Raw genomic sequence first — 13,733 nt, forward strand, 5'->3', positions numbered from 1 at the left:
TTTCCTGAGCACCACAATTTAAATTAGGGTTGCCAGACACAATCCAGGATGCATAATTAGATTTGAATTTCAGATAAATAACCAGTACCTTTTGGTATATATCCCAAGTATCATACAGGACATTTTTAACTGAAATAGAAATTCAGATAATGAGTGAGTTTAAATGGGCATCTTGTATTTCCTCACTCTGGGGACCCTAATTGTAACACAGATCCATACCGTGGGGATGCAGTGGTGAGCACAAGTAGGTAGACCTGCTCACTACACATTACCAGTAACTGTGAGAGGCTGCTATTAATCAGAAGGCACAGGAATGTATCAACTGTGAGAAGTGCTTGGAGGGTCTAAGTGCACCTACCGGTTTCAGGGGAGAGGGGAGGAAGGTCACTAATCCGGGAGCAGCAGTGTTAAGGGTGAAAAAACCTGCTGAATTAAAATCCAACCTCCCCAGCCTCCAAAGATTTGGTCCCACCCAGAACACGGTCTTCAGATTAAGGTTATGTTAGAAAGTGAAGGCTGCCATTCAGGGCTGGTATCCAAGAAAAGCAAATACATTCTTCCCTTGAGCCCCTCCCCAGGGGCCTCTAACAAAGCCCTGGCAACCCATAGCTGAGAACCAATCGCCCCAGACCTGCCCAGCACAGCAGATCCCCAGGTGGCCTTTGTTAATTGGAATTAAGCCTGCAGCTGCACACAGCGGCTCCTCTGCTCTCCTAGCCTGGCTCTCCTGTTCCTGTGAACTCCCAAGGGTCCACGTGTGGTTTCAGGAAATGAGTAGAGGAGATTGTCAGTATCAAGTGAAAAGGATCATTTGTCCTGGGAGTGCGAAAAGGGAGCCCTGGGAGATGGCTCAACACAGCCGCAAGAATGGGTTCCCTGGAACCAAACTCCATCATGTGTGACTCAGAGCCCTGGCACCTGCCACAGAATCAGAGACCCCGAGAACGCAGGGTGGCCTTCAGAGTCCCGGCATCAACATAGTAGCTCCTATTACTTTGGGTTTCACAGATATGATGTTATGTATTCATCCCAGCAACCTATGTGGGTAGAGATTATTTTTCCCATTTCACACCTGGAGAAACGGAGGCTGAGAGAGGTTAAGCCACTCCCCAGAGTCTCACAGCCAAGACTCAAACCCAGGAATCCCGACTTCAAGGCCTCTGCTCTTCCTGCTGAACTCTCCCCTCCACTACGGACATCCTGGGAGACTCTCTTACAAAATATGTAAGGAAATACGATTGATTTTGTCGCTCATTCTCCACACCCCACAAGAATACAAATTCCATAAGGCAGGTTTGTCCACTGCTCACTCTCCTGCTCCTTACAGTAATGGTGGCCACCTCACAGGAAGGGCTGAATAAATCTCTGTTGAATCAACAAATGAACGAACGAACAAAGTGAATTAGCAGCAGGACTAGGCTTCTGGCTCCTGTTTTTTCTTTTTTCTCTTTTCCCATCACGCCTCTGCCACCTCTCCCTCACTCACAAACAGCCCCATATTGTCATGCCTGTTCCAGGTTCTTTGTTGGCCCTGAGGTCAGAGGGAAGGGAGTTTGAATCCATCTCACCACTTGTTAACTATGTTAATGAAGCAATTTACATTGTGTATGTTGCTTGGTTTCTTTATCTATAATTGGGAATGACGGCAATCTCCATAGCAGAAGGTACTACTTGTGAATAAGAACATGTATATAAAGCATCTCAGACACAGTAAACATTTAATATCTGCTTTAAACAAACAACTCTGAGGCCCCTCCCAGAAATGAAATGACTCCCTTCCCCCATGGCCAGAAATGATTCTAAAATCTCTCAGGTGGACAAATGTGCCTGAACATGAGCTGGCTTGGGCATTACAAAGTCTTTGGTTCTAAAAAGTTAACTCAGTTTCTTTGACTATAAAATAAATGTTTTGGTATAAAATACAGAAAGTTCTAATGAAGATAATAAATACCCATATGTCATCTCTCAGAAATAATAGTTATCTACTACTGCTTTAACAAATTACCACACAAAAACAACAACAAATTACCACAAACTTAGTGGTTTAAAACAACATGAATCGAAGAAGTTGAGGTTAAACTATTTTCGTAGTATAATGAAACATTATTTTTCTTTCGCCCTGCACAGTTATTTGCACTGAAAGTTCACAAACAGACAAAATAGTCAGAACAACAATTACCTATGGAAAGTAGAGATTAACTAGAAGGTAGTATGTGGAAAACTGAGTGATTGAAAGGTTCTATTACCTTTACTGTGGTGTTGCTCATATGAGAGTATATATTTGTCAAAGTTCATTATATTTTACACTTAATATTTATGCATTCACTATAAATGAATTTTCCCTCATTAAAAGAATATAAATTTTTATATTTTATAAATACAAAAATATAAATTTAAAAACACACAAATGTATTATCTTACAATTTTGGAGGTTAGAAGTGCAAACTCAGTCTTAATTGAGCTAAAATAAAAGCTGTCAGCCTCCTTCTGGAGGCCCTATCAGAAAATTTGTTTTCCTTACTTTTCCAGCGTCCTGAAGCTGCCCGTGAGTCTTGGTTCATGGCCGCTGCTTCCATCTTCAACCCTCTTGACTTTCCGCCGTCCTCTTCCATCTTCTGAGGACGCTTGTGATTACAGTGGGCCCACCTGGCGATGATGGTTCTCCCTGACCCCTCTCTCTAGCCAGGCTCCTCTAAGCCCCTTTCTCAGCTAGGCCTCAACCGTGCCCTCTAAAAAAGTCAACTAAACACTCGCATTTTCTAACAGCTCAAAGTCTCATCCTAGAATGACCCTAGCCCGCTAAAATGCTTTGCTGAGAAAACTCAAGTCTGCCCGGAAAACTTACTCTTTGTTTCCCCACCAACCCCTCAAGATCGTGCACCCTCTCTCAGCCTCTGCGGGAGGGGCGGAGCCCAACTTCCCTACGTAGCGTCGTTTAACAAACCAGATGCGTTTCACGTGGACCAACCCCACTGTCCCAGTTTTGGTAGGTTTTCCCCTTCCTGACTCTGTTGGGCCCCACCTCACGATGCTCCCTGTTCCCTGTTAAACAAATCAGAGTTGAGTTCAGTTCACACTGGACTCTTTGCCTATTGCAATAGGATATAACTGACTAAAATGTCTCCTTATTACTTTAACCACTGTCAGCTTTGTTAACAGGAAGAGATATGATTAAATTAAGGGCCCTGTGAAGGGGAGATAATCCTTAATTATCCAGTGTTGTCATAGGAAGAAATCGTCCTTAGATTTGGCTCTGATGAACTCGGGTAGGTCTGGAAGAATGGAGTAGTTCCTGAAGACGAACTTAGCAAAAAACAGTGTTATTGTGTGGCCAACACATAATAATTGTTCCATATAGTTGTTGACTGACTGACTAATGGACTAATGGCCAAGAAACTAGGTCTTTATAATACACACATTCACTTATTCATTTACTCCTCAGTATTAAAAAGGAGTCCTTAACTGCAAACAACACAAGGAGATATTAGAAATTTTAAGCTCAAGAGAGATTCATTGGAAGCATATGGGGTAGCTTACATAATTATCAGAAGTAAAGCTTGAAGAAGTAGGTCTCAGGAGGGTGAGGGCCAGAGGCAGCTCTGGGACTCTAGATGGCAGGAACTAATAGACAGGCTGTCTCAGCTGGGATGAGTCAGCTGTAGCCAATTTTCTAACCTTGCATCACCTACTCAAGGTTCAGAGTCCTGGGAGGGAATCCAACTGGCCTTGCTCAGAAAACATGCCTACCCCTTGGCAAGAAGAAAGAGTGAAATAAATAATGACTCCTAGACTGTCCGCCTGAGCACTTGATAAATAACAATGTCATTCACTGAAGAGGGAGATCTGAGGAGAGACAGGTTTATTGGCAAAATAAAGAACTCTTTCTTCTCTCTTCCCTGTGTTAGTTTTGAGCTGCATCTTAGATACCCAGATAGAGCTGTTGAATAGAAGATGAGTCTGGAGCTCAGAAAAGAAATCCAGACTCCGAGGAAAAGTCCCACAAAATACTAATATGGGAATCATTGGCTTATTGGTGTTACTTAAACCAGGGATTTGAAGAAAGCACCACTGGAGAGTAATTAGAAGAAAAGGGCTGAGGATTCAAGATCTAGAGCATTTAATAGTTCTGATAGAGGAGGAGGAAGACTCAGGGAACTAGAAAAGAAGGAATTGCTAAGAACCTAGCCAACAAGTGAGGAATAAATCAGATGACTGTGGCAACGCAGAGTCGAGGACACTAAGTACTTCAGAAAAGAAGGTGTATAAACCATTTCTTGCTGCAGAGAAGTCAGGAATGAGGAAACAACTTCCCACTGACTTGGGAAGATATGCATATTGTGATCTTGATAAGAGCCAACTTCAAAAGTTTAAACAAAAGACTGAAGGGAGTGACTTGATGAAAACATGGGACTGTGTAATTTTCCTTTTGGAGGGTGGAATACAAATTGGTTTTTTTGTCTTTTGAGATTAACCGTTGTCACAAGTAGCAAGTATATTGTCATTTCTCTATTATAGTCCATTGTATGAATAGGCCATGATTTATCTGTACATCTTAAAATTTTTTATTATGCAAAACAATTTTTAAAAATTGAAGTGTAATTGATTCACAGTGTGTTAATTTCAGGTGCACATCACAGTGATTCCTATGTATATGTGTTATTACAAATTATTGAGCATAGTTCCCTATGTTATACAGTAGATCCTTGTTTATCTATTTTATATATAATATATAGTAGTATTTATCTATTTTATTGTTGATGGATGTGTGGGTTGTTTCCAGTTTGAAACTTTTACAAATAGTTCTGCTATTAGCATGCTTGTTTGTATCTTTCGGTAAGCAAAAGTACTCATATAGGGGGGCATAAACCTAGGAATTAAATCACTGGATCCTAAGATTTATGTACATTTACTTGGCAGTTTTCCAAAGAAGTACCAATTTATATTCGCATCAGCAAGATGTAAGAATTCAGATTGGTTTTAGATTTAATTTTCCTAGCGACCTAGAGTTTGGGCACATTTTTATGTGCTTATTGGCCATTGGGAACCCTTTTTTTTTTTTTTAGAAGTGCTTGAGTTTTTTGTCCATCTTTCTATGTTTTCTGCCTCTTTTTCTCATTGATCTATAGAAGTTATTTATATATTCTGTGATTGGCGGTTTAGTCGATAAGTCATGTCCAGCTCTTTGAGACCCCGGAACTGTAGCCCACCAGACTCCTCTGTCCATGGAATTTCCCAGACAAGAATACTGGAGTGGGCTGCTATTTCCTTCTCCAAGGCATCTTCCCAACTCTGGGATCCAACCCATGTCTCCTGTGATGCAGACAATTTTTTTATTGATGAGCCACCAGAGTTGGACATATTCTGTAAACAAGTCCTATTGAGGATGTTAATTATTTGCCCAGTCTGTGACTTATCTTTTCCTTCCATAATGATGTTTTTGTAGATAATCATTAAAGCTTGAATTTAAATATGGTATAATTTATCAGTCTTTTCCTTTATAGGCAGTGCTTTCTGTATTATATTTAAGAAATCTTTGCCCATACCAATGTGAAAATATCTCGTTTCCTAAAAGCTTTGTTGTTTTAGCTTTATATTTACATCTGTAATCCAGGATCAAGATTCACTTTTTCCCCATATGGATATCTAATTGACCCTACATCATTTATTGAAGCTTTTTCACTTTCCTTCCTGAATCCTAGTGACACATTTGTTATTAGTCAAGTCATCACACATGTGTGGATTTCTAGGCTTTGTTTTATAGATCTGTTTGTGTACTTTGCCACATTTGTCACACTACCCTAAGCACTATAGCTTCAGACTGGTAAAAGAATTCAGTAACATAATTCTTATTCTTGATTAACTTGATTATGGTTGGCCCTTTCCAATCCTATATAGTCTCATAATTAGCTTTTCAATTTGTATTTTAAAGCTGCTGGTATTTATATTGGGTTATATTGAATTTATGGATTAGTTCAGGGAGAATTAACATATATTTTAACTATTAAACCTTCCGGTTTATCAAATACACATATACCTATAATTAAGATATCCCTTAATTTCTATATTTAGTTTTAGTTTTTAGCGTAGAGTTCTAGCATATTTGTCTTTAGATTTATTTCTAGGTATTTGATGTGTTTCGTGTGTGTGCTCAGTCACTCAGTCGTGTCCAACTCTGTGACCCCAGGGACGTAGCCAGCCAGGCTTCACTGTCCATGGAATTTTCCAGGCAAGAATACTAGAGTAGGTTGCTATTTCCTACTCCAGGGATTTAATGTTTTTTTACATGACTACAAAGAGTAATTATCAAAATTAAATTTTCTAGTAGTTTGTTGCTTGTTTACCAAAATACAATTGACTTTCAATAATTGTGTCCAGTGACCTTGTTAGATTCTCTTATTCATTCTACCAGTAGGCCTGTTGATTCTTTTGGATCTTCAAAATTTATAATCATGTCATTAACAGTGACAGTTTTAGTTCTTCCTTTCCAAACTTCTTACATTTTACTTTCATGCCCACTGCATTTGTATTGAGAAAAATGCGGAATATACTGCACATTTTTGTGTGTTTATCCTGATTTCATGGGGAAGGTTTTAAGGATTTCAAGATTTCATATGATAGCCATGGATTTATAGATATCCATTATCACAATGGGCTTCCCTTGTGGCTCAGTGGTAAAGAATCCACCTACAATGTGGGAGACCTGGGTTTGATCCCTGGGTTGGGAAGATCTCCTGGAGAAGGGAAAGGCTACCCACTCCAGTATTCTGGTTTAGGGAATTCCATGGACTATATAGTCGATGATGTCACAAAGACTTGGACAGGACTGAGCGACTTTCACTTTCACTTTTTTCATTATCACAATAAAGTTTGCTTCCAGTACTAATTTGCTATAAGTTTATTTTTTATCATTAATGAGTAGTAAATTTTGTCAAATGTGTTTTTGTTTTATCAAGATCATTTCTATCATGTGGTGAAGTAAATTAATTGATCTTCAAATCTTAAAACAACCTTGATCCTAAAATAAATCCTAGTAGGTCATGTCCTATTAAAATAAACTCTAGTTGTTCGTGTCCTATTACAGTAAACCCTGGTTGGTAATGTTCTATTGGAGGAGGAAATGGCCACCCACTCCAGTGTTCTTGCCTGGAGAATCCCAGGGACGGGGGAGCCTGGTGGGCTGCTGTCTATGGGGTCGCACAGAGTTGGACACGGCTGAGGCGATTTAGCAGCAGCAGCAGCAGATTGTCCCTTTGTATATATCACTAGACACTCAGTTCAGTTCAGTTCAGTCGCTCAGTCATGTCCGACTCTTTGCGACCCCATGAACCGCAGCACGCCAGGCCTCCCTGTCCATCACAAACTCCCGGAGTTCACCCAAACCCATGTGCATCAAGTCGGTGATAACATCCAACCATCTCATCCTCTGTCATCCCCTTCTCCTCCTGCCCTCAATCTTTCCCAGCATCAGGGTCTTTTCAAATGAGTCAGCTCTTCGCATCAGGTGGACAAAGTATTGGAGTTTCAACTTCAACATCAGTCTTTCTAATGAACACCCAGGACTGATCTCCTTCAGGATGGACTGGTTGGATCTCCTTGCAGTCCAAAGGACTCTCAAGAGTCTTCTCCAACACCACAGTTCAAAAGCATCAATTCTTTGGCACTTAGCTTTCTTTTTAGTCCTCTCACATCCATACATGACCACTGGAAAAACCATAGCCTTGACTAGACAGACCTTTGTTGGCAAAGTAATGTCTCTGCTTTTTAATATGCTGCCTAGTTTGGTCATAACTTTCCTTCCAAAGAGTAAGCATCTTTTAATTTCATGGCTGCAGTCACCATCTGCAGTGATTTTGGAGCTCAAAAAAATAAAGTCTGTCACTCTTTCTACTGTTTCCCCATCTATTTGCCATGAAGTGATGGGACCAGATGCCATGATCTTAGTTTTCTGAATGTTGAGCTTTAAGCCAACTTTTTCACTCTCCTCTTTCACTTTCATCAAGAGGCTCTTGAGTTCTTCTTCACTTTCTGCCATAAGGGTGGTGTCATCTGCATATCTGAGGTTCTTGATATTTCTTCCAGCAAGCTTGTGCTTCATCCAGCCCAGCATTTCTCATGATGTACTCTGCATATAAGTTAAGTAAGCAGGGTGACAATATACAGCTTTAACATACTCCTTTCCTGATTTGGAACCAGTCTGTTGTTCCATGTTCAGTTCTAACTGTTGCTTCCTGACCTGCAAACAGCTTTCTCAAGAGGGAGGTCAGGTGGTCTGATATTCCCATCTCTTTCAGAATTTTCCACAGTTTATTGTGATCCACACAGTCAAAGGATTTGGCATAGTCAATAAAGCAGAAATAGATGTTTTTCTGGAACTCTCTTGCTTTTTCCATGATCCAGAGGATGTTTGCAATTTGATCTCTGGTTCCTCTGCCTTTTCTAAAACCAGCTTGAACATCTGGAAGTTCATGGTTCACGTATTGCTGAAGCCTGCCTTGGAGAATTTTAAGCATTACTTTACTAGCATGTGAGATGAGTACAATTGTGCAGCAGTTTGAGCATTCTTTGGCATTGCCTTTCTTTGGGATTGGAATGAAAACTGACCTTTTCCAGTCCTGTGGCCACTGCTGAGTTTTCCAAATTTGCTGGCATATTGAGCGCAGCACTCTCACAGCATCAACTTTCAGGATTTGAAATAGCTCAACTGGTATTCCATCACCTCCACTAGCTTTGTTCATAGTGATGCTTTCTAAGGCCCACTTGACTTCACATTCCAGGATTTCTGGCTCTAGGTGAGTGATCACACCATCGTGATTATGTGGGTCATGAAGATCTTTTTTGTCCAGTTCTTCTGTGTATTCTTGCCATCTCTTCATAATATCTTCAGCTTCTTTTAGGTCCCTACCATTTCTGTCCTTTATTGTGCCCATCTTTGCATGAAATGTTCCCTTGGTATCTCTGATTTTCTTGAAGAGATCTCTAGTCTTTCCCATTCTATTGTTTTCCTGTATTTCTTTGCATTGATCTCTGAGGAATGCTTTCTTATCTCTCCTTGCTATTCTTTGGAACTCTACATTCAAATGGGTATATCTTTCCTTTTCTCCTTTGCTTTTCACTTCCCTTCACTAGTACACATTTAAAAATATATATTTATGTTTATTTTTATATATCAATATTTCTTTTATTATGTATATTGTATGTATTTTTTAATGTGCATAAACAAGTTTAAAGGCAGTATTATCAGCCAATCAATAGAAATGACCTGGTAATGTAGGATAGAAAGTGGGAGATAGCCAGAGCGAGCTGTGGAAGGTGAAGAGATAGATGTGGTTCAGGGAACAGTTAAGTGCACTGGCCCTAGGGAGAAACCAGGGCACTTCTTTCCTTACACAAGAACAGTGAACAGCAGTATGTAACTAGGTATTTCTAATGTGGTGGATTTGTTATTGGGCAGATGAATTATTTCTCATGCCACTGCCTCTGTGACATATGAGTTATCAACCGAGAGTGAAGAATGGGCCCAAGATAGGATTTTGAGGAGAAACCTGCTAAGTGACTGAAAGTGTGAAATTAATAGAGAATTAGGACTTTCTAAATATCTATTTCAGACTTGTGGTTATAAATGCAAAGTAAATCCAATCAGCACTGGTTTTTTTCCTCCTTAGAGTTCACTTAATAGATATTTGTTGGTTTTTTCCTGCTGTTTTAAAGCATATAGGTGTGTTTAAGTTTCATTGGGAGGCGTATCCTCACTATGACAGAATTTGATGAATTGAAAATGTATTTTGAGGAGGTAGTCTCAAGAAACAGACTCTTGGAGGAAACTTGAGGAAATCATACATACATAAACTCTAAGACAGTTCATATCTTTTTGCCTTTTCATACTTTTCATACAACCTAGACAGCACATTAAAAAGCAGAGACAGACGGTCCAGCACCTGAGTCCTGGCCTCGCTCCTTCCTCGTGAACAAACATCATGAGCTTCAGCGCCCAATCCACCTTCTCCAACTACCGGTCCCTGGGCTCCGTGCAGTCATCGGGCCACCGGGTCAGACCGGTCAGCAGCGCGGCCAGCGTCTATGCAGGCGCCGGGGGCTCGGGCTCCCGGATCTCCGTGTCCCGCTCCACCAGCGTCCGGGGCGGCTGGGGGTCCGGGAACCTGGGCGCCGGGATGGCCGGGGGTCTGGTGGGTGTAGGGGGCATCCAGGGCGAGAAGGAGACCATGCAAGACCTGAATGACCGCCTGGCCTCCTACCTGGAGAAGGTGAGGAGCCTGGAGGCTGATAACCGGAGACTGGAGAGCAAAATCCGGGAACACCTGGAGAAGAAGGGACCCCAGGTCAGAGACTGGGGGCATTACCTGAAGATCATCGAGGACCTGAGGGTTCAGATTTTTGCAAATTCTGTGGACAACGCCCGTGTCGTTCTGCAGATTGACAATGCCCGTCTTGCTGCTGATGACTTCAGAGTCAAGTATGAGATGGAGCTGGCCATGCGCCAGTCTGTGGAGAGTGACATACACGGGCTCCGCAAGGTCATCGATGACACCAATGTCACCCGGCTGCAGCTGGAGACTGAGATCGAGGCTCTCAAGGAGGAGCTGCTCTTCATGAAGAAGAACCATGAGGAGGAAGTAAAGGGTCTACAAAACCAGATTGCCAACTCTGGGCTGACTGTGGAGTTAGATGCCCCCAAACCTCAGGACCTCAGCAAGATCATGGCAGACATCCGGGCCCAGTATGACGAGCTGGCTCAGAAGAACCGAGAGGAGCTGGACAAGTACTGGTCCCAGCAGATTGAGGAGAGCACCACAGTGGTCACCTCGCAGACTGCCGAGATAGGAGCTGCTGAGATGACCCTCACAGAGCTGAGGCGCACCGTCCAGTCCCTGGAGATCGACCTGGACTCCATGAGAAACCTGAAGGCCAGCTTGGAGAACAGCCTGAGGGAAGTGGAGACCCGCTACGCCATGCAGATGGAGCAGCTCAACGGAGTCCTCCTGCACCTGGAGTCAGAGCTGGCTCAGACCCGGGCAGAGGGGCAATGCCAGACCCAGGAGTACGAGGCCCTGCTGAATGTCAAGGTCAAGCTGGAGGCTGAAATCAATACCTACCGCCGCCTGCTGGAAGATGGGGAGGATTTCAGCCTTGGCGATGCTCTGGACAGCAGCAACTCCAAGCAAACCATCCATAAGACCACCACCCTCCGGCTCGTGGATGGCAAAGTGGTGTCTGAGACCTCAGACACCAAAGTTATGAGGCACTGAGGCAGCAGAAGCAGGATCCCCTGGGGAGCAGGGAGTCAATAAAAGTTGAGACGTTATTGCATATCAAAAAAAAAAATAAATAAAAAAAAATAAAAAGCAGAGACATTACTTTGTCAACAAAGGTCCATCTAGTCAAACCTCTGGTTTTTCCAGTAGTCATGTATGGATGTGAGAGTTGGACTATAAAGAAAGCTGAGCACTGAAGAACTGATGCTTTTGAACTGTGGTGTTGGAGAAGACTCTTGAGAGTCCTTTGGACAGCAAGGAGATCAAACCAGTCAATCCTAAAGGAAATCAACCCTGAATATTCATTGGAAGGACTGATGGTGAAGATGAAGCTCGAACTCAACTTTGGCCACTTGATGTGAAGAACTGACTTATTGGAAAAGACCCTGATGCTGGGAAAGATTGAAGACAGGAGGAGAAGGGGACAGTAGGGAATGAGATGGTTGGATGACATCACTGACTCCATGGACATGAGTTTGAGCAAGCTCCAGAGGTTGGTGATGGACAGGGAGGCCTGGTGTGCTGCAGTCCATGGGGTCGCAAAGAGTCGGACACGACTGAGCGACTGAACTGAAGATGGTTCATATTTTTGAGAGTTTATTTTTGAGGTGTTATGCTAAAATATTACATTTATGATCTCATGTATTTTCAAATACTAGTTCCTATACATTAAAAATAGTATTTGTCCCTTTATAAAGATGAGTAAGCTGAAGATGAGAGGTTTGATTCGTTGCCAAACTACAAAACCAGAAAGTCATGCCAAGTCTAGATTCCAAATCCCACTCCCAAATTCTTTAAGACACTCAGTCTTAACTTATATTTTATTTTAATGTTACTTAGAGACAAATATCATTACTTCCAAAACTCTGGAATTGAAGTTTAAAAAATTAAACAAAACTACAAAATCAATTTAAAAAATTTTCAAGAATCTTTAACATGATGAGTTATAATGTGTTAGTGAAACCAAATCACCATTTGTAACTTGATATATTCCAGTTTGAGATTTAAAAAAAGGAAAAAAAACACAAACAAGCAATATGCCTGCTCCTGCTTTTCTGATAGAGTTCGAAGTGCTGGATATCAGAACTGGAGATGGATGGAAAGCCTCATGAGACCAAAACATTTCTGAATGTTGGTCTAGTTTGACCATAAACACTAGTCTGGTGAAGGGAAATGGGATGCATTAAAGATGAGAAGGGCATGGAGGACAAAGTAAGGATCTCTGTATTTGATAGCAGGGCTGGGATGTCCTCTCCTAGCCCTGGAATTCTGAGACAGGCGACAGCTAGGTCAGTAAGGACATAAAATGCTTTTCTGGCTAGAGAGGCAAAGTAGTAGACAATACCAGGTGCTGGATGAACTTTTTCCCTCTCCACTTCATCCACTGGAGAAATCATCAATCAAAATACATGACTCAGCATATCCTGGAACCCTCTCAACCCCGTCAGGGCCTGTCCAGCCACTTTCTGAATCACAAGTGGTAATTGGTAACCCATCAGTCACCTGAATTCATCCCACTTAGAGTGTCTCTCTGCAGGCAGTCTACAATTCTCCTGAAGCACAAAAAGTGTTAACTTCTGATACTTTTTCTTTGGACCCCTGAAAAATTCTATGGGTAAGAATATGATTTAATGGTTCCTCATTATCATCTGAGCATGGGTCTTACTTTTCCTTTTACATGGGCAGGGGGGTGGCGAGATATTGTTATTCCCCTTTGCTTGTTTACTGGCTAGAATATTCTCTGAGGTACTATCTCAGGAGATTCTGTAGAAGATAATAATAGTCATATTTTCCCCAGAGAAACTTCATAAATAACATCTCCAGAGCCAGTCCAGATGAGCTGATGGATCAGGGAATAGCATTTAAAGCTCTGTCCACAGAGAAGTCAGAGCTGGAGGAAAATCAGCTACTACATCACAATGTCAGGAAAATAATCTGCAGTGTCTTAGGTGTAGTGTTTAAAGTTCATCCACGAATCTTTATCATTGTGTAAATTATGGATTTTGGTTCATTTTCTTGGAGGCTATAATTTATGGTTTGAATCAGGCAAGTAAGTGTGTGCATTACTATCTCTGAGGCTTTTATGAGTCCCTGCATTCAAAGTCAGTTCCTTCTGTTAGTTTCTAGCACAGTATCTTACACTTTTCCTTCACAGCCCTTATGTTTTATAACTAGATATTTGTGCAAATATTTGTTGTGTAGATGATTAGATTTCTGAAGAAGGAAACCATGATTCTTGGTTTACTCTTTTAGCCTCAGCACCTTGTATAATAAACAAATAATTAGGTGTAAAATGGTCATTGAATAAACAAGTGTTCATCATGTGCCAAACTATTTGGATGCTGAGGTTGCTGATGGATGGACTGAGGAAAGCATAAATTCCTCAAAGTGTTCAAATGAGGAATTCAGGTCAAAAAAAAAAAAAAAAAAAAGAATGGTTACAAGACAATACAAAGCAAGCAT

At 41.5% G+C, this 13,733-nt stretch overlaps 2 protein-coding genes across 3 annotated transcripts in view; both read left to right on the forward strand.

Moving 5' to 3' along the window:
* Positions 1 to 13,733, forward strand: part of STK32A (serine/threonine kinase 32A) — a 153,221-nt gene that overhangs the window by 50,243 nt on the left and 89,245 nt on the right. The gene's annotated exons all lie outside the window — the stretch shown is intronic.
* LOC133061428 (keratin, type I cytoskeletal 18-like) lies at positions 9,942 to 11,317 on the forward strand. Its single transcript, XM_061149446.1, has one exon. The coding sequence runs from the start codon at positions 9,975 to 9,977 to the stop codon at positions 11,262 to 11,264; it is 1,290 nt and encodes a 429-aa protein (XP_061005429.1). The 5' UTR covers positions 9,942 to 9,974; the 3' UTR covers positions 11,265 to 11,317.

The sequence above is a fragment of the Dama dama genome, chromosome 9, assembly GCF_033118175.1.
Source record: "Dama dama isolate Ldn47 chromosome 9, ASM3311817v1, whole genome shotgun sequence".
Taxonomy (NCBI): Eukaryota; Metazoa; Chordata; class Mammalia; order Artiodactyla; family Cervidae; genus Dama; species Dama dama.

Coding starts and splice junctions, on each gene's coding strand:
- LOC133061428 (XM_061149446.1), top strand. CDS start 9,975: ATGAGCTTCAGCGCCCAATCCACCTTCTCCAACTACCGGTCCCTGGGC.